Source organism: Rattus norvegicus, chromosome 14, assembly GCF_021556685.1.
Source record: "Rattus norvegicus strain SHRSP/BbbUtx chromosome 14, alternate assembly SHRSP_T2T, whole genome shotgun sequence".
In the NCBI taxonomy this organism is placed as follows: Eukaryota; Metazoa; Chordata; class Mammalia; order Rodentia; family Muridae; genus Rattus; species Rattus norvegicus.
Genome location: NC_141547.1, coordinates 2,214,641 through 2,234,713, shown reverse-complemented (window position 1 = coordinate 2,234,713; position 20,073 = coordinate 2,214,641). Strand labels below are relative to the sequence as shown.

Below are 20,073 nucleotides of genomic sequence, written 5' to 3'. Positions count from 1 at the left end.
TCTTAAAATTATTAAAGACCCTGAGGAGACTTGTTTATCTAGGTTATATCTATAAGTAGTCACTACTTAGGAAATTAAAATTAGGATATTTAAAATATATTTATATATCCATTCATTTTTAAAACCAATTACATGCTCTGCATTTTGATGAAAACTAAATAGAATAAACAAAAGTGCTAACTACAGTAAATCGGTTTTAGTGAAAAGAATATTTCACGTTTTACAGATCTCTTTAATTCTGGCATAGCAGAAGACAGCTGGGCGCTTCTCTCTGCTTCTGCCTTCAATCTGTCGCAACATGTTCCTAGAACAGAAGTATGAGAAGAGATCTGGCCTCACACAAATGTGTCTTAGGAAAAGGCACGAGTATTTACACACCCATCTTCTCCTTCTACCCAGCCCATGACCACACCCACTCCCAAGTTCACGACTAATTACTCCTTAGCAGTGGTTGTTACACATACATGGGAATGAATAAACGTATAAAACAAGCACTGAGTCTGTTGACTGTTGCCATGCCTGTGTTTCTAGGGCTGACTACTTGGTGTTAGATAACCAATCAGAGGACTGGTCCCTAGAGAAGGCTAATTCTCTCTGAGTAGTCACAGCTCTTCATCGAGGGGTGGGACCCCAAGAGATTTCTCCTAACTCTATTGGGATGGCAACTGGCGTTGGTATTGTTCAGATCTTGTTTAGACAGGAACCTGTGTTGTTGAGATCTCATGGGCGTGGCTTCCCTGTCATAGCTTGACGGTACAATGTCACAGCAGATGTCCTGATCTTCATTGTGGCTCTCAAAAATCTTCCTACCCACCACTCTGCCTTCCCTAATATCTCTCGAGCCTTAGGTGCAGGAACTGTACAGCAGATGTATCTCTTGGGGTGAGCGTCAGTTGTTCTATGCACTTTGACTAGTTGAGGTCTTTTGTAATGGTCTCCATCTGCTGCAGAAGGAAGCTTCTTTGATAAGGTAAGAGAAGAGTGCTGTGCTTATCTGTGGGTATAAAGAATGCAGTCAGGAATTAAGCTCGTCTGGGAAAGTGGCAGCAGTAGTTTCCCCTCTAAGATCCATAACCTCACTAGCCATGTGGATTTGGCTAGACAAGCTAGAGTGCTTTAATAACCTTTCAAATAATCGAGGGTTTTCCTAATACTTTGCCAAGCTAAAAGAGTAATCACTTAATAAAGGTTAACAAGGATGTAGTAAAGATGTAGAGATCTGGGGCTCGTCTATAGCACTTTGAATGGCTCTTACTAAATTATTTGAACCATACATTGAAACATCGTTGCCTTGCAAAGTCATGCAGACTTTCAACACCTGACACATTTTTAAAATCACATTAACTAATGCAACAGAAAAGTCTTCAACATTGAAACTTTCTCTAGCTCCCAGCAGCAGGTTAAGATGTTTCAAAAACTCTTATTTTCAGTTGAAAGTCTGAATTGTATCAAGGATGACAGTCATCGAGGGTTGTTTTCTTTTTTTTTTTTTTTTTTTTTTGGTTCCACGTGGAGAGGTTTAATGAGAGAAGAAGAGGAGAGGAGAGGAAAGGCCGGCCATGAGCACGTGGAGGGAAGAGGTGGAGGTAGAGAGAAAGGACAGGGAAGAGAGGAAGAGCAGGGAAGAGAAGAGAACAGAGAGCGAGGGTTGTTTTCTTTTAAGTTGCTCATTGCAATCATTTTCAGATTATTGGTTGGGACTGTGGCTGACACCCCTGACATCAGCATTTAGGAGGCAGAAGCAGGACGAGTTCTGTGAACTTGAGGCTAGCCTGGTTTATATAGTTATAGGACTACATAGTGATCCATGCCGGCTAGGGATAGTTCATACATCTTTTCAGTAAAAGTGATGTTCATAAAAACAAAGTGTCCTCTCATTGATTCAGCTGTACTTTTGCGCAAGTTTCTTTACTTCTTGTTTTGAGACAGGGCCCCACTGTGTAGCCTTGGTTGGCCTGGAGCTCATTATGTAGAACAAACTGGCTAGACTCACTCTGTAGACCAAGCCATTCTCAAATTCACAGAGATCCCCCTGCCTCTGCCTCCCCAGTGCTGGGATTGAAGGTGTGAGCCACCTGGTGACAAGTGCTTCTCTCGAGATCACCCTTATATTCAGGCGAGTAGCAGGATTATTATGTCCTCTACTTCTGGTCATGTGGTCGATAAAAACGATATGCTCCAAGGCAGGAATTAATAAAATTAAGGTTTTGTTATTTCATCAGTAAGTGAAACTGGCTTTTAATTGGATCGATTGGCTGATTTTTACCACGACTGTGCAATGGTGAAGACTAAGTGGCTGTTAGTGTTGCTAGGGTCTCTGTGTTGACCCGTGTTCAAACAGAAGTGTTTCTATATTATTGCTTTTGCACCATCAGTGTAGATTTCAACGTGGCTAAAACAAGCAAATAATGCCTTAGTTTTGTTATAAAACAGACCGATCATCGCTTGGATACCACAAAGGATCTTGGGAATCCACAAGGACACTCAGGAAGTTTCCTTTGAAGTTTTGAACTCTCAAGTGTTTAGTAGTGATTAATACCCTATCAACAATGTTTATGTTTGGCTTTGGCAAAATTATAGTTGGTCAAGAGGGTGTGCTTGGAAGAGCAAACAAACCAAGGCAGGAAGCCCGTCCACTAGGTTCTTATTCTAACTCAGGTGTCGCCTGTATCTTTTCCCCATCGGCTGGGCTCTGATCTCAGAGTCTTAATTGGCTAATTTGAAAAGAATTGACACACAAGATATGAAGGAAGGGGATAGAGATCACTGCTCCAAGGAAAACAGGATCCCTATCGGGGCCATCAAATTCCTGGAATATCCAGTAGACCTTTGCGAAAATAAAAGTTTAACTTGGGGGTGAGCAAGTAAAACATTTGTGTAGGCTGTAGGTGTGGACAGAAATGCAGGTTACTTGATCTAAACACAATATTTTAGTACTTAATGGGGAAGACTCCTATTTGATGTTTCTTATAACCCTACCAAGCATTTTCAGATGTTTTGCCTGGATTCGTGTTTCCCTTTGGTTGAATTGATTTCTCTTAATTCAACAGTGAAAAAAGCTTCAACGATGAATTCACAAAACGTCTAGCGTAGCAATGGTCGGTATTCCTAAAACTTCCAGACAAATGGAAAACCTCCAATGAAAAGTAAAACCCCGGGCTAGAGGGATGGCTCAGTGGTTGGGGGCGCCGACTGCTCTTCCAGAGGTCCTGGGTTCAGGTCCCGGCAACCACATGGTGGCTCACGGCCATCTGTGATGATGTCTGATGCCCTCTTCTGGTGTGTCTGAGGGCAGCTACAGTGTACTCATGTATAATAAATGAATAAAATATTAAAAAAAAAAGAAAAGTAAAACCCAAGTGTCCACAGCAAGCAGAAGAGAGCACAGTACCAGTCGGGCCATGTGTGTGATCAGAGTTCTCCTGCTTTGTCTGCAGTGTCTTGCCAAGTAGTTAAAATACTTACCATCCCACACCTACACAGGCAGGCTCCTCCTCCTGCCTCACCTCATGGTGCCCTGAACACTGGCTTTCTCCCTGCTGCTTGTCTATCTCAACCCCAACACTTCTTCGGCAGTTCCTGGATGCCCTTGCTTGGTTTTTGCATATTGGGCTCCCTCTCACCATTTAAAACTAAGCCCTCCTGTCAGGTGCCACATTCAGAAGGCTTCTCTGGCCATCTCCGTCCCCACTGTCACTCTCAGTAAGATTGCCTTGTTCTGTGTTCCATATGATGTGTGCTGCTGGAGATTGAACCCAGAGCCTCGTGCATTAGACTAAGTACCTACCACTTACACACAAGTGCGCAATGAAACCACCAAGCCGGGCCACTCCATGGGTAGAAAGAAAGGTTTTATTGGGGATCAGTAATCTATTGGGAGACTGCCACGGCTATCTCTGGGGTGGGGGATGGGAGTGAGCAAGAGAAGAAAATTGACAGAAAAGGAAGCTGGCTGTATATGACGGTCAGCAGGGTGGTGGTGGGGTCTTTGAGATGATACTGGCTGTTTGGATTGACCAGGAACGAGATGTCCTTGCTCATGGTACTTGACCTTTGGGAAGAGAACAAGGGAGGTTTCTCATAAGCAAACACCAGCCTTGAGGCTTCTGTTTACCCAGCCAAAGTCCTACTGTTCAGGGGCCCTCATGCCACTGAGCTGTATCATTGACATTGGAGTGACCTCTGAGACAAGGTAGAAGATCATCTCTTGAGAGCCTTTCGTTTGTTCGTTGCTAACCCCCACTGCTCACAGTGGATTCAAAGACTGTCAACGAATGAATAGTTTTCTAGATACATGAATGAATACATAGGAAACATCCAGCTCCGTCTGAGGGTCCATGATCAGGACTTGAATTTGAATCTGTCTATAAGCAAACCCTTTTAATCAACAGGATACTACATCACCATAAATTCCTAAGGTGATTGTCAGGTCTGGGATATTGAGGTGATCCAGGCTTCCAGCTCCCCAAGGAGTGAGATCTTTGCAGAGGAGAACTTGCTTTTCACTTGAAACGCTATACATTTTCTAGACACTGGAAATAACAGATCAAAAGGAAAGAAAAAGGGCATATGGAAGCCTTGCTTGTGGGTTCTTTAATGGGATTGTCTAAAGGGGAAATGGGTAGAAGAAGTTCTCTCAAAAGTAACTAATTTACAGCTCTTGGATGATGTCTAACATTTAATTTCAGAGTATATACTGCGGCACCCTGCCCAGCTGTTCAGATCCAGCTTTTATTACTTCTTCCAAATTCCACGGCTCCCAGAACTTATGTTCTCAATCAATGATTTCAAGGTAAGCCAAACAAACGCTTTATTATTATCATTATCATTTATGACAGATATTTTAATGAAAGGCCATCTTCAAGAATGAAAGAATGAAATAAAATAGTAAGACTTAATTAGGTTCAGTTACTGTTCTGTTGTTGTGAGGAGACACCATGACCAAGGCGACTTACTGCTGAAGGATATTTGATTATACTGTGAACCATGCAATTGTGTTATTAACCAGAAAAACCTGTTTTTACTTGTGGTATGGCTCAGCCCTAGCACACGCCTTCAATCCAAGACCTTCCTGTTAATTGTAAGCAGGATTAAAGTCAACCATAGGTCCAGAGGTGGAGCAAGCACCAAGTTGACAGGGAGTGATCATAGGGGAAAAAAAGCCATAGAGAATAAGAGGAAGTCAGGAGGATGGATAGAGAGACACACAGGAAGTAGAAGGGAGGGACATTCGGTTTGAAGGGTTTGTCCATCGTGAGGAAGGTGGTTTACACTTTTAGGGATGTCAGATGTAGAGAAAGGTCAACTGGGTGCTCTCTCTGCCTCTCTGAGGTAGCATGCTTTTACCCCAGCATACGACTCCCAAGTCTTTATTAGCAACATTGAACAGTCGAGATTTTGTTTTTAAAAAAAATGTATAAAAGGCAGCATTGAATTGGGACTCTTACAGTTTCAGGGGCTCAGTCCATTATCATCACAGTGGGGAGTATGGTAGCAGGCAGGCAGACAGGCAGGCAGGCAGGCATGGCGCTGGAGCAATAGCTGAGAGCTCATATCTAATCCATAAGTTACAGGCAGTGGGGTGGGGGCTGGGGGGAGCTTTTGAAACTCTAAAGTCCACCACGCAGTGGCACCTACTCCAATAAGGCCACACCTCCTAATCCTTCCCAAACAATTCCACCAACTGGGACCAAGCATTCAAACACATGTGCCTATAGATGCCATTAGTTTAAAATACATTCTGCCGGTCTTACTTATCTGTAAGTATAAGTGTGTGTGTGTGTGTGTGTGTGTGTGTGTGTGTGTGTGTGTGTGTGCTTGAAAGCCTGGCTGTTTGGCTTTGTATCTTATTGTTACTGTCTAGAATTTAAATCTAGTAATTTTCTCCTTCAGCTAAAGAATTAAAAAGCAGGAAAATTTTTTTTTTTAACAAACCAGGCATCAACAGAGACATCTTAAACACAGCAATCAAGAGCAAACAAAATTAGCAGTTGAAGATATTTAATGGGAATGAGGAAACACAGGAATACAGAGAAAAACACAGTTTGGGAAGCCCAAAACCCCATCTCTTCTGGAGTGCTGGAGTTATTTATGTCTCTGAAAGGTCTTCCCATGCCTAATTTAAGGTAGATCAGTTTGAAGAAAAACAGAATGTCTGATTGGCCCCATATCTGTTGTTTTAAGCTGCTAGGTTTTTGAATCAGGTCAGGAAGGTAAGAAGCAGGTGGCTGGCTTGGAAGTTTATTGTGTAAACATGTTGGGCAGGCCCATCAGCAGGGCAGGAGAAAAAGCCCTTAATTTAAACTTAATTTTTTAAATTTAAGTTTAATTTCTCAGGCTGTTCTAAATTTCCATAGTCAAGAAACCCTTCTGCCTCATCCTCCTGACTAGCTAGGACTAGGGGAGTCATACCATGCACCGGATTATTAGGACTTTAAAAATTTGATTCAAATTCCTTGTTTCTTTGCTTTTCTTTTAAAAGAGCACAGTGGCAGACACCTGTAATCCCAGCTCTCAGGAGGCAGAGGCAGAAAGATTGCCACAAACTTGAGTCTAGCCTGGCCTACACAGTGAGGCCAGACCAGCCACATGCTGTCTTAAACAAACAAGCAAATAGAGTTGAAGTAATTAGGTTGTCTCTCCCGAGGGAGGACACACTCCCTCCCTGGCTGCTTCAATGTGGTACCAGCTTTCCCTGTGTTACAGATGCTGGTGTAAGGCTTAATTGGGTTTTAACTTGACAAGGATTTTTCTTTCTTTCTTTTTTTTTTTTTTTTTTTGGTTCTTTTTTTCGGAGCTGGGGACCGAACCCAGGGTAAGTGCTCTACCACTGAGCTAAATCCCCAGCCCCGACAAGGATTTTTCAAAAGGCGATACTATGCATTTCCTCATGTGTCCTCTCAGTGAAAGTGGTTGTGTCTGGCTGTCTCTGTTTTAGTTACTTTAGGCTCCTGAGCTGTTAGCCCAGCTACGGCTTCCTGACACTGTGCCAGGTTTATGTTGCTACAAGGTTTATTATTTCAACACAGTCTACAAAATGGTAATTTTTTCTCTCAAGAGAAGCCGATGCTCTTTTTTTTTTTTCTTTTCTTTTTCTGTTTTTCGGAGCTGGGGACCGAACCCAGGGCCTTGCGCTTGCTAGGCAAGCGCTCTACCACTGAGCTAAATCCACAGCCCCGGTAATTTTTTCTAACTCCATCATTCTTTCTGCTTTTGATCAACTGGGATTTTTTTTGTACATCTTCTGTTTGGTGGTTTTTAAGTACAAAATGACAGTATAAATGCTGATTTGATATGACAGTAAATACTAGTTATTATTGCTTTTGAGGCCCACGTGATTCCATACCAGCCAAGTGGGAGCCCCTGCAGCTTGGCTTCTGTTTTGCTGTTGTGTAATACCTTAAAGTGATAATATTTAATGTTTTACTTGGGAATTTGTTACTTCCTGTCCCACTCTGGAATAATTCATTTATTCAAGGAACTATCATTTATTTTAGTGAGAAATGGAATTTAGAGACCACAGTGCGGATGTCAAGGCGATCATTGTTATGGGGTTTCTAGATGTTTCCATCACACAAAATCTGTGTATAGTTTTTAAAAAGAATAAATGAATCATGAAATCTTAACTTGTATTCCAAAACCAAACTTGAGATAGGATTAAATTCTTTGATATCACATAGAACATTAGAAACATTCCATACCAGAGCTTAAACAAAGCATATTCAGAGAGCAACCTGTCTGGTCTGTCTGTCTCTCTGTCCACCCTGTTCCCCTGTCTCTTAGGAGACCATTTTACTTAATGGCGTTTATCTCTATTTTTTGTAAAACATAACATATCCTGTAATGTATACATGTATCTGTGTAAACAGTTGTAAACCTGCATGCAATGTAGCATTTCAAGAGGAGATCAAGTAAGGGCACGATGGTGAGGAAAAGTGAAATACAGGAAAAGGACACAGCTCTCATAAACAGGATACAAACAATAAACAAAGTTAATTGTTTCTCTAGTTTCAACCAAGCCATAGGTTTTTTTTGAAATGATAATTTAATATTTCTCCCTTCCCTCTCCTCATAGAAAAATCTTCCTGTATAACTCTCCCTACTCTCCTTGAAATCCTTGTCCTCCTTTTTCACTACCATGTGTATATATACATATATATTCCTATACATAACCTATTCCACTACCATGCATGTATATACATATATATTCCTATACATAACTTATTCAGTACATGTAATATTTTTGTATGTATGTCTTCAGGGCTGACTGTTGGCACTGGATAACCAATTCATGTGCTTTTCCTTGGGGACAGCCACCTCCCCTGTCCCCACCCTTCCTCTGTTGCCTAGAGTTCTTTTGTAGAGTTGAGGTCCTGTGGGTTTTTCTCCGTCTGCTGTGGTGTGTCCATCGGTATCAGCCTGGTTCAGCTCACGTTATGGCAGTCATGTTGGTGAGACTTATGGGTGCAGCTTCCGACATTACTAGGAGACACATCTCACAGTAAACTCACTGATCCTCTGGCCCTTAAAAATCTTTCTGCCCCTCTTCCAAAATGTTCACTGAGCCTTGGATGTGGAAATATTTTGTAGATGTGTCCACTGGCACTGGGCTTCATAATTCTGCATTTTGATTGGTTGTGGCTTTCTGTAGTGATCTCTGTCTGTTGCAAAGAGAAGCTTCCTTGATGAGGTATGGAGACTTATCAGCGAGCATAAGGACAAATATTTATAGACTGTCATTAGGGGTTATGCTGGTTTAGTAAAGTAGAAGTTGTAGATTCTCCTCTAACAGCCATGACTTCGCTAACACTGAATTAGCTACGTTTCCAGTACTAGTCATGGTATCCCTCTTGTTGAACAGGTCTTAGGTCCACTTAGAGAGCAGTTGGTTACTGTCAGGGTGGAGTGACATTATTGCACCCTTACTTGTCACCATGACCCTTGATGTGGTTCATAGGTATCATTGTTGGGTGGGGCTGTTGGTGGCTTCCCTCCTTTGGAAGCTTGCATGGTGTCTTCTGGTCCTCAGGGAAGGCTACTCAGGCCAGGTTCCAGGCTAGGGATCTCTGAATCCTGTTTCTGAAGTGCCTGGTGTCTTCTGCACTAAAGATTTGCCTTTCACCCTTTGGGGCAACCAAGAGCAATAGCCTGAGTGATTTGGGGGTCACTTAGAGAACCTTAGGCAGCAATTCGAAAGTGGGCTTCTCGTGTCTGGCGTTGGGTTTTTTATGAGTTGGTCTTTGGCTCTTAGAGGGAGCGCAGTCAATTCAAATCAGGTATATGTGTTTTTACACATAGGATTATATGTATCGTGGGGTTTTTAGATAAATAGTTAACAGTATTTTTGGCATCTTCTCCAAACATCCTCGTTGCTGTTTTATCCACCCCCTTCTTCTGTATCGATGACCTCCCTTCTTCCCCTAAAGAACAGCTTCTTTCTCATTTCCCAATTGGTACCCTGCCAATCCCTTCTCTGTTGCTCAGCAATCCCCCTGTCTTGGCAGTGGCCCCTGTTTTCCTTTCCTTGTTTCTATAGCTACTACAGGATATACACTCACATCTGATGATCTGGAGCTAGGAGCCGCCAATAAGGGAACATGAGACATTTGTTTTTCAAGATCTGGGTTACCTCTCCTCCTCCCCACTCCCCTCCCCCTTTCCCCTCCCCTCCCCCTTTCCCCTCTCCTTCCCCTCCCCCTCTTTCTCCCTTTCCTTCTCCCCCCCCCATGTCTATGTGTTGGAATTGGAAAAGTACCTTAAAATTCAACTGATACTGGGCATCTAAAACCTTAATAGAAGCTCCAGGGCTTCAGAATGTCCATTCTAACTGTGTAGAAGTTCACCGAAATATATAGTTTGAGACTGAGCAAGTGCTTGTTATAATGGTTACCTTAATTTAGCAGATGAGATTTTTATTTTTGAGTATATTATTATAAAGTGATTCTTTATTTACCCGTATACCCAGTGGACAGTGGACAGTACACATTAGTATCTACTCTAGTGCTCTGTCTATTTTGTTCTTTTTCTATTACTCAGTAATGTAGCCTAACGATCACTTCAGGTTAAACATATAGAAATAGTCTCTATCTTTACATGTGGTATTAAGAGCACTTCGTACACCAGAGTGTGACTGAACTAGAATTTACTCAGCAAGCACTCAACTGGTGGGCACTGAGTTTCTTCTGGTCATTTTCAATTACAAACAATATGATCACCTCATGTTTATGCCATTTCACCATTTTTGCACGTGTATTTTTGTGTAGAAGGACTGACATGTGAAAAGCCATTCCATTTTTATTACTTGTGTGTGTGGTGGTGTGAAAGTGAAAGAAGAATTTCCATTGGGCAGTTCTCTTCTTATACTGCATGAGCCCTGGGACTTGAACCCAGGTCCTTGGGTTTGGCAGCAAGTGTCTTTACTACTAGACTATCTCAGGAGCCTCTAGGACTCACATTTTAAACAAATACAACAATGGCTCTGAACAGGTTGTCTGTGCCTTGGGAAATAATGGCATAGAGCAGGCTCCACAAAACAAGGGCGGAGCCCTGAGGCCATTTTAAGGGATTCCTGGACTCCAACTGCATAGGTATCAATGAATAGCCTAGTAAGGGCACCAGTGGAAGGGGAAGCCCTTGGTCCTGCCAAGGCTGAACCCTAGTGAACAGGATTGTTGGGGGGAAGGCGGTAATGGGAGGAGGATGAGGAGGGGAACACCCATATAGAAGGGGAGGTGGAGGAGTTAGGGGGATGTTGGCCCGGAAACCGGGAAAAGTAATAACAATTTAAATGTAAATAAGAAATACCCAATTTAATAAAGATGGAGAAAAAAAATCCAAGGGACAAAACTGACTGGAAAACACCAGCAGCGGTGGTAAGGACACTAATGGCCATCTCTTCAAACTCCCACTTCACTTAGGAAACTGCTGGGAACCGGGGTATGAACTGGGCTGTGAAGTAAAGCGATTACTACTATGGTTTGAATAACTTTGAAAGACGGATCTTTCTGGTCACCAAATAGTAGTTGACACATGAAGGAAGGAGTTGGCCAGAGAGCTACCTGACAGGGTCTTGTAGAATACAAATGGGCACCAAGATCAGATGCTTTCAGTGGGGTGAAATACATAACAGGATCGAAAAGGAAGAAAAAAAAGTTAGGAAAGCAGAAATGTGAATTGCATCTATAAACAATGAGACCTTTGAGCTAGAAGTTATCATTGCCTATCAGCTACCGTACCCCCAAATTAGCTACTATATTCCCCACATCAGCTACTATATTCCCCACATCAGCTACTATATCCCCCAACATCAACAGTCATATTATTTCCCCCATTTTTTGAGACAAGGCTCAAGAAAGCCAGCATGGCCCTGACTGAACTGGCATGTAGAAAAGACGATCTTGGCTTCTGATCCTCTTGACTCTATTTCCGAAGTGCTGGGATGACAGGCATGTGCTACCCTGCTCAGTTTAAGCAGTACTAGCACCCGTGCAGGCTAGTCAAGTACTCTACCAATTGAAATACAATGTCAGCCTCCAGCTCCCTTTGAGGTAAGAGTTTACTAACAGGTAACTGACAGTTTTAAATTATCCTCTTTTGCTTAATTAGGCTTTGAAACACCTGTTTACCAGTCAGAGCACTGGCATCGGAAGAAAAGGACGTCAGCTGACAACAGAAGATCTAGAAGCTTATGTTTATGTTTTCTCTCAGCCCGGAGCACTAAGTGGTCCAATTAACCATTATCGAAACATTTTCAGGTCAGTATAGTTTCTTTTATATTAAGTAAAACACTCCAATCTAAAGAGGTAACACTTTATTATTTTAAATTAAGTTTATCATTTATTTAGAATGTCACACACACTTTCCCCCCAGACACATCATATTCTGTGTATGTGTGTGTGCACATGCATATGCCTGTGTATATGTGTGTGTCTCTGTGTGGGCATATGCATTTGTGTGTATGCATGTTTCTATATGTGTTTTTGCATATGCATGTGTGCATTGTGTCTGTGCATGTATGTGCATATGTGTTTGTGTTTGTGTATATCTGTGTGTGCATATGCATGTGCATTTATATCTCTGTGGATGTCTCTGTGTGTGCGTGTCTGTGTGCATGTGTGTCTGTGTGTGCATGTGTGTCTGTGTGTATGTGCATGTGTGTGTCTCTGTGTGTGTCTATGTATATGTACATGTGTCTGTCTCTGTGTGCACACACATGTGCATGTGTGTGTGTGTGTGTGTGTGTGTGTGATGGTGATATGCTCATACAACACAGTGACAACTTGGTGTCAGCCTTCACCTTCTAGCACTTTGTTTGAAGAAAAGTCCCTTTTGTTTTTCTGCTACATACCCCAGGCTAACTGACCAGCAAGCTTCCAGGGGCTCTCCTGTTTCTGCCTTCTATCTCTCCATAGGGCTGAGATTATAGATGTTTACATTCCTTGTTTGCCTTTGCATGAATTCTGTAGACTTGAGCTCGGGTCCTCATAGTTGTGTAGACAGCACTGAGCCATCTCCCTAGCCCCAGATCCAACATTAATAAGTTTCTTTCACAGAAAATTTAAACCGTGGAACAGTAGAGAATAAAAAGTTCCCACGTGGCCATTGCTTTATCCATAATTCTAGCCTCTTAGTCTTTCCTTTTGAGTAGACTAATTTTTACTATATTGTAATGGTCCTATATTAACTCACTCAGGAAGCATGCTTAAGAACATGACCTGTCCTGGGCTGCTGGCACTGAGGTACAGTGTTGAGCAAAACAAGACAAGGATCCTGATCTTACAACCCTTGGCAGAGGAAACAGACATTAAGTAAATAACCACAGCCATGAGTCCATGGCTACAAACACACAGAAAGGCTTTGGAAGAAACACAAGGCCAAGGAGAGAGAACTGGAAAGGGAGATGGTGGGGGCTGGAGCTGTGTGGGAAGATGGGGTGAGACCTCGTGAAGCACAGGTAGAGCTGGAGAGGCAGAAGTTCAGGGCTGGAAGGACAAGAAGAGTTTGGTGCCAGGGAAATAAGCGTGGAATTTTTTTTTTTTTCGGAGCTGAGGACCGAACCCAGGGCCTTGTGCTTGCTAGGCAAGCGCTCTACCACTGAGCTAAATCCCCAACCCCGCATGGAATATTTTTAGTACCTTTAAACCAGTATGGGGGATAAAATTAAAAACTACCAATTCAAAAAGAGTTGGGGAAAGACAAAGAGACCGACATGAGCTAAGATAACCAAGACAACGGCAGCAGCCAGGCATGGCAATGCCAAGCACTGGACAGGCTGTGGTATGAAGGTCGTAAGTTCAAGGCCAGCCTGGGCTCCACAGTAACATCCTACCTAAACGAACAAAAAAATCAGTAAGTCAGTGTCTTGGTTTCTTTTTGGTTGCACGATAGAACATTCTGGTGCATGCCATTTAAGGGGAAAGGGTTTGTCTTAACTCACAGTCCCAGGTTATGGAGATTAAAATCATGACCAGAAAGTCAAGGATCGAAGACCCCCACCCTCACCCCACCCCCAGAAAAGTGTGTTTTAAGTGGCTGTAGGAGGAAAAGCAATCCTATCTTTGTGCCCTTTCCCAAGTTTTTTTGCTTGTTCATTTTTACTGTAATTGTTCACTGGGAAAGCTTGCACCACCAGGAGGAAGCACTGTGAACCCTACACAGCCCGTGAATGGCAAACTCATGACTTTGCTTGGGTTGTGTTGTTGCTCTTTCGTTTTCCTCTTTAGAAGTGTTTTTCCTGTGTAGCCTTGGTTGGTCTTGGACAAAATTCAGTAAAAGCTCAATTCGATTGGTTTTGTGGGTGTGTGTGCGTGTGTAGGTGTTTGTGCGTGTGTAGGTGTGTGTGCATTGAGGACTACCCAGGGTGCCACCACCCAGAAGCCATTCACCTTGCTTATTGAGATGATTTCTTACCAGGAAGCCGGGGCTTGACGATTACACCAGACCTTCCTGCCCCGGTTCGGCAGACTGTAGTGCAGGCTACCCCCTCTACTTTTCACTTGGTGCTAGAGATCCAAGTTGGTTCTTTATTGGAAATGGCTGTGAAGTGCTGTATTCGGTGAAGAGCTGACTTGGGTCTTGTTAGATTGGACCTATTAGATTCCTTTATCATTTTCCTTCTTTAGAGGGTATTCATTTGTTTTCCGATAGGGTCTCAAACTTTGGCCCATGCTGTCCTGAAACTCAGTGTAGCCCAGGCTAGCCTTGAACTTGCAGCAGTGGTCTGCCTTTGCCTCACTAACACACTCCTCATGTTGGAACAGTCTTAGCGCCCAATGCCCAATGCGGTGCTTCACAATAATTCCCCATTACCACCTCCCAAGGGGGCTTTTAAACATTTCCTGCAAATTCATGCTGCCCCAGGGTAAGGCTCTTCTACCCTCCCAAGAACCAATCTTCAGCCCTTTAGGAAGAGATTAGTGTTACCGGTTACTCCCAGCGGTTCTCAAGCCAATGTGTTCTGGTTTTATAGCTGCCTGCCTCTCAAGCATCACATGGTGACAACACCGACGCTGCTTCTGTGGGGAGAGGAAGATGCGTTTATGGAGGTGGAGATGGCCGAGGTCACAAAGATTTATGTTAAAAACTACTTCAGACTCACCATTCTGTCAGAAGGTAGCCACTGGCTTCAGCAAGACCAGCCTGACATAGTGAACGGGCTGATATGGGCATTCCTGAGGGAAGAGACAAGGAGAGACTGACTTTATCTCCTACAGGGAGTCTTTCACGGAGTCTCTGAAACCTCTTAAAAACTCGTTCATCAACTTATGTTTTATTAGGAAAAAAATGCCCATTTTAATATGCTTGATTGTAAATAAATATAGTGACTCCTGGTACTGAAAAAAAAATCTGTGTAATTATTTTCCGTCGAATTCACCCCAAAAAACATCTGCCTTAAAAAGCACAGTTGTACAAAAGGTACCTGGGGAAAATGGCTCATATTTGGCTGTTTCCTTCTTGGTACCCTTACAGACAGTTGTGATATGAGCTGGGTCAGAGTATAAAAGGCGGATCTTCGATGGCGGATATTTTAATTTCACAGTTAAAACAATTATAGATTATAATCTGAATAACTGGGCTAGATGAGTCTTCATGGAAATGGATCTTAAGTTCTATTTATGATGAACGACCTAAACTCTATTTGAAACTGGCATGTGCTACATCAACCAAGCAGGAGAACATCTTTTTACCCCTTCGGTGCAGTAAGACATTAATACTATAATTCCCTTGAACACTAGAATCCAAGTTTTACAGGGCAAGATTTAATTTTTTAAAGCTGATGCACACTGTCTACAACAATGGCCTGCCACACTATAGGCATACAGACAATTTCTTATGAAAAATGCTGTCCCAAGACCCTTAGCAGATCCAGAACTGCAGATGACCCAAACCCTATATGATAGACGCTTTCCCCATCTTAAACTAAGTTCTTGCCGTGTACTGTGGCTGTGACTCTCTCTCAGTGAGAGCTGTGATGATCAAATTAGCATGAAACTTTGTTTTCACTCCTCATGGGAAATATCTACCTTTTTAATTAAAAGCAGCCCTTATGGTTTCTCTTTGGCATTTTGGGGCCATTAGTGGGTGAGATTAAATAACACTGAACAATGCATGGATTTTTCTTTCGAACAAGTGAAGCACATTAGGACTGTCAATCTGAAGGCTGAGTGGATAGCAGCCCTGCCCTCCTGGACAGAGATGATTTGCATTGCATGAAGCTGAACAGAGGGAGATTTTAATCACACTGCTCAGAATGCCATACAACTTAAAACACATGATTTTTTTTTCAATTCATATTTTTAAACCCTGGTGGGCCACAAGTAGCTAAGACCATAGATGAGGGTCAGGGACTGACTACTGCAATACCATGTTACAGTCAAGTAAATATGACGCCCTATCTGGCACACGGAGTATAAAAAAGAAAGGTGGCAATGGCGTGAGAACTGTTTCTTAAGCATCTACAGGACGCCATTAAGGAAAGGAAGGAGTAGAAACGTGCCTTGTATAATTAACAAGTCCGCAGAAGGGTAACAGTGCGGCTCCAGTCACTGCTACCCACTGTCTTGGGATATCCTTTCTGGCAAAAGAGACAATTGGCTGGCAAGTCATAGCACCTTAGTGACGTCTTCTTCATTGCAGACAGTCCTCACAGTGACAGAAGAATGTGGAGTGTCCTCAGAATTCTCTTGTGCCATAGAAACCTCTAAATGCAATACAAGCTCAATTGTTTACAAACCATAACAAAAGGAGAGGACCAAACTAAGGATGTGAGAGCAAGTTTTAACCTGTAACTTCTGCCGATTCCCCCCTTCATAATGTCGGCACCTGGAAGTGACCTTCCACTGAGACCACACCCTGCTTATCAAGCTTTGGTGACCATAGTGCTTCCTGGACGGCTAACTTGATACAAGTCAACAGATGTGAACTTGGGGACCAAAACAGTCACTTTCACTCTGGGGAAAGGGATTCAGAGTACCAATTAGTAAACACGGCAGGAATCCTTGGTGCAGCATGATCCAGATTACGAGTGCTTCCAGATCTTGAAGACAGCCTAGTTCACACTATAACTGGGCTCTGCGACTTCCCAAGGACAGCAGATAAGAAGGGACTCATCCTGGAGACCATGATGACACAGTAAATTAGATCTTATTTTAGTCATTTTTGGTTTTTTTTTTTTTTTTTTAGTTTAGAGTGTTGACATGTTCATGTAGACTAATCTTAACGATATAAACACTACCTGCCATAGTTGACTCTGCCCTATTAGAATTAATGTGCCCTAATTTTTTCTTTTTAAATGATTGATTTTGTGAGGGGTGGATTTCATTATGGCGTCTCACACAAAGATGTGCTCTCTTCTCATTCCTCCTCCTCCTCCTCAGCTACTCTCTCCCGCCCTTCCCTACAAACTTCTTCTCCTCTCCAGTCAGAGCCTGTTGTTGTAAAAATATTTAAAAAAAAAAAAAAAAGATAGTCTTTTACCTTGCTGGGTCCGCACTCGGTGCCCCAAGATATCTGCTAGATATCTTGGCAGAAACACATCCCAGCCGCACACTTTCCTACACTCAAACCCTCACATAAAAGAACACACAACACAATAATCTTAGATCCAATTGATAAGATATAATTGCCCACTTAAACATACAAAGCCCGGTACCATCCATCCCTTAGGAACATTGATAACAACCTGTAAATACACAGAGCAGAATCTTAACATCACCTGCCATGGCTTCTCACGCTCTCCTCTCCTGTCTCTTTCCTTTCTCTTCTCATCTCCTCCTCTTCCTTCAAACTTCTCTCCTGCCCATCCTTCCTTCTCCTCCAATGACAGGCCTCCTTCTATCCTGTACCTGCCCCTCACCTGTATTTTACAAATTCAATGGGGAGAAGGTTCTGATGAAGTCACCTGATTCCTGAGTATGTAACTAGGCAGCTGTCCTTGGGGCAGTGGAATTAGCATCAAAATACAGATAACTTCCGGGCAAACCACAACAAGAGCCTATAACCCTCTCTTCCCCACCTCTTCCTCTCTCAAAATCTATTCCTCCATAAATTTCTATGTACATAAAAGCTCATAAAACAGACTCTTAAGGTGTCCTTCCTTACACTTCTTGGCATAAAGAGAATGAAATCAGCAATCTGTATGACAGTGGACAAACTTCACTCGTTAGCTCTCACAGCAGTCCACAGCAAACCTTACTGGCATTGTCACTTAAGTTTGAAAGTTGCAATTGATATTAATCCATTCAAATTCGCATCTCCTTAGTAAGTACACATGAGTAATATAATACCATAAATTGCTATGTGAAAATTTGCTAACCATATATGACCAAAAACAACAGCACACCATGATTGGTCTCGATGAGATTCTAATTCTCCTGTGGATTTTCCCCCCAATTTTAAAGGTAGAGCATCATTTCCTATTAACCAACAATTCGCTGTAAGTGTGCTAATTACATGCAAATGAAATAGCTGCGGAGAAAGGAAGAGACAGACGCTGAGAAGCAGACTTCATGGCTCATCAAACCCAACGCAGAGATACCGCAGACACTATGACGGAGGTGGAGGTGTGGGACAGCAGGACTGCACAGGAGGTGAATAAGTCTTTATATCCGCCGGCAGTGACCAACCCCTTCACTCACCACACGCAGCTGAGTGCTTGGCAGTTGGCCTGCAGCATCTTCCTGGGGACTGTGCTGGTACCCGTGCGGGTGTCCTGCATTGTCTTCCTCTTCCTCCTCCTCTGGCCAGTGGCCCTACTCTCCACCATTAACTTGCCTATTCAACCTACCGAACCCGTGAAGAGTTGGAGGAAACATTTGATAAAGCCGGTCTTCATATTCTTGCTCCGTTTGGCGTTCTTTTGTGCCGGGTTCCTAATTAAGGTCAAAGGGAAAAAGGCCACCAGAGAGGAGGCCCCCATCTTCGTCGTCGCACCACACTCCACCTTCTTTGATGCCATCGCCGTTATTGTGGCGGGGCTCCCTTCAGTGGTCTCTGATACCCAGCACGTGCGCATCCCATTGGTTGGGCAATGCATCCTTTTAACTCAGCCTGTGCTTGTGCGACGAGAAGACCCGAATTCTAGAAAGACTACCCGGAATGAGATCCTCTCGCGGGTGAAATCTAAAATGAAGTGGCCACAGATTCTGATTTTTCCAGAAGGATTGTGCACCAACCGCTCCTGTCTTGTCACTTTTAAACTAGGAGCCTTCTCCCCAGGTGTCCCTGTGCAACCCATACTGCTTAGGTACCCCAACACCCTGGACACCGTGACCTGGACGTGGCATGGGTTCTCGGGCTTCCAGGTATGTATGCTCACCCTGAGTCAGCCCTTCACTAGAATGGAAGTTGAGTTCATGCCTGTTTACATCCCAAATGAAGACGAAAAGAAAGACCCCATCCTTTTTGCCAACACAGTCCGAATCAACATGGCAAACGCTTTGAAGCTGCCGGTAACGGATCACAGTTTCGAAGATTGCAAACTGATGATCTCTGCTGGTGCCCTTCGGCTACCCATGGAAGCTGGCCTGGTGGAATTCACAAAAATCAGTCAGAAATTGAAATTAGATTGGGACAACATCCACACGCACTTGGACAAGTACGCTTCGGTTGCAGTCTCCTCCAAAGGAGGCAAGATTGGGATCGAAGAGTTCTCAAGATACTTAAAACTCCCCATTTCAGAGCCCCTGAGACAGCTTTTCTCCCTCTTTGATAGGAATCAGGACGGCACCATAGACTTCCGAGAGTATGTGATAGGTCTAACCGTCCTGTGCAACCCAGCCAACACAGAGAAGATTCTGCAAATGTCATTTAAGCTTTTTGATCTCGACGAGGATGGTTATATAACAGAACAGGAGCTGACAACCATGCTCCGGGCAGCTTTCGGAGTGCCAGACCTAGATGTCTCCACACTCTTCCAGCAGATGGCTGGCAAGGATTCAGCTCAGGTTTCCTACAGGACTTTTAGGAGGTTTGCCCTGAAGCATCCAGCATACGCCAAGCTATTTCACTCATACATAGACCTCCAGGCGGCCTATATATACTCATTACCGGGAGAGGTATAAATGTTTCCCTAATATCGAGGTGTTCGAGGAGTCCTTGGAAACAGGGAAAGAACTTTTAGGTGGAAATGACGAACTAAATAAAGATTATCCTTTGAGGAAAAGCTCAGTGGTTTTTACTCTAAGTAGCATGGATACCGTCTTGGAAAAAGCAGCTTGGGGAGGAAAGGGGCTTGAGGAAAGCCAGGTGGAGCACTCAAGCAGAAGCAGAGAGAGGAACCATGGAGGGGTGCTGCTTGCTGGCTTGCTCCCCACGGTTCACTCAGCATATTTTCTTATACAACCCAGGACCTTGCCCAGGGAAGGCACCATTCACAGTGGGCAATGAATATTCAAGAAAAGGTACCACAGTCTGGTCCACAGGCTGGTCTGATGGAGATAATTCTTCAGTTGTGGTCCTCTCTTCTCAAATGGCCCTACCTGGTTCGTGTCATGTGGACAGAAACTGACCAACAGAGATACTATATTTAAAATATGCTTGAGGAATTATGATACCTTTCCCTTCCTTAAGGTTCAT

The 20,073-nt window shown here is 43.3% G+C and overlaps 2 protein-coding genes and 1 long non-coding RNA gene across 5 annotated transcripts in view; 2 read left to right on the top strand and 1 right to left on the bottom strand.

Moving 5' to 3' along the window:
• Positions 1-14,843, top strand: part of Ephx4 (epoxide hydrolase 4) — a 29,688-nt gene extending 14,845 nt beyond the window's left edge. Inside the window, exons 5-7 of one of the 2 annotated variants that reach the window (XM_087582390.1) lie at positions 4,689-4,792; positions 11,605-11,753; positions 14,468-14,843. In XM_087582390.1, coding sequence (XP_087438516.1) covers positions 4,689-4,792; positions 11,605-11,753; positions 14,468-14,696 — 482 coding nt within the window. In that variant the 3' untranslated portion in view covers positions 14,697-14,843. 2 annotated transcript variants of the gene reach the window in all.
• Positions 3,837-17,349, bottom strand: LOC108352691 (uncharacterized). 2 transcript variants are annotated; one of them, XR_015637224.1, is made up of 5 exons: positions 17,213-17,349; positions 15,995-16,198; positions 14,597-14,669; positions 14,422-14,513; positions 3,837-4,051 (listed from the first exon to the last, which is right to left on the bottom strand). It is a non-coding gene; the product is annotated as an uncharacterized LOC108352691 (long non-coding RNA). The 2 variants fall into 2 exon arrangements; XR_015637223.1 differs by lacking the exons at positions 15,995-16,198; positions 17,213-17,349 and having other exon boundaries at positions 14,597-14,677.
• On the top strand, positions 16,248-19,660 carry Lpcat2b (lysophosphatidylcholine acyltransferase 2b). The gene is given in 2 exon segments (NM_001025631.1): positions 16,248-16,629; positions 17,898-19,660. A coding segment is annotated over 1 exon segment (1,554 nt). The 5' UTR covers positions 16,248-16,629; positions 17,898-18,005; the 3' UTR covers positions 19,560-19,660.
• The last annotated feature ends 413 nt before the right edge of the window (positions 19,661-20,073 follow it).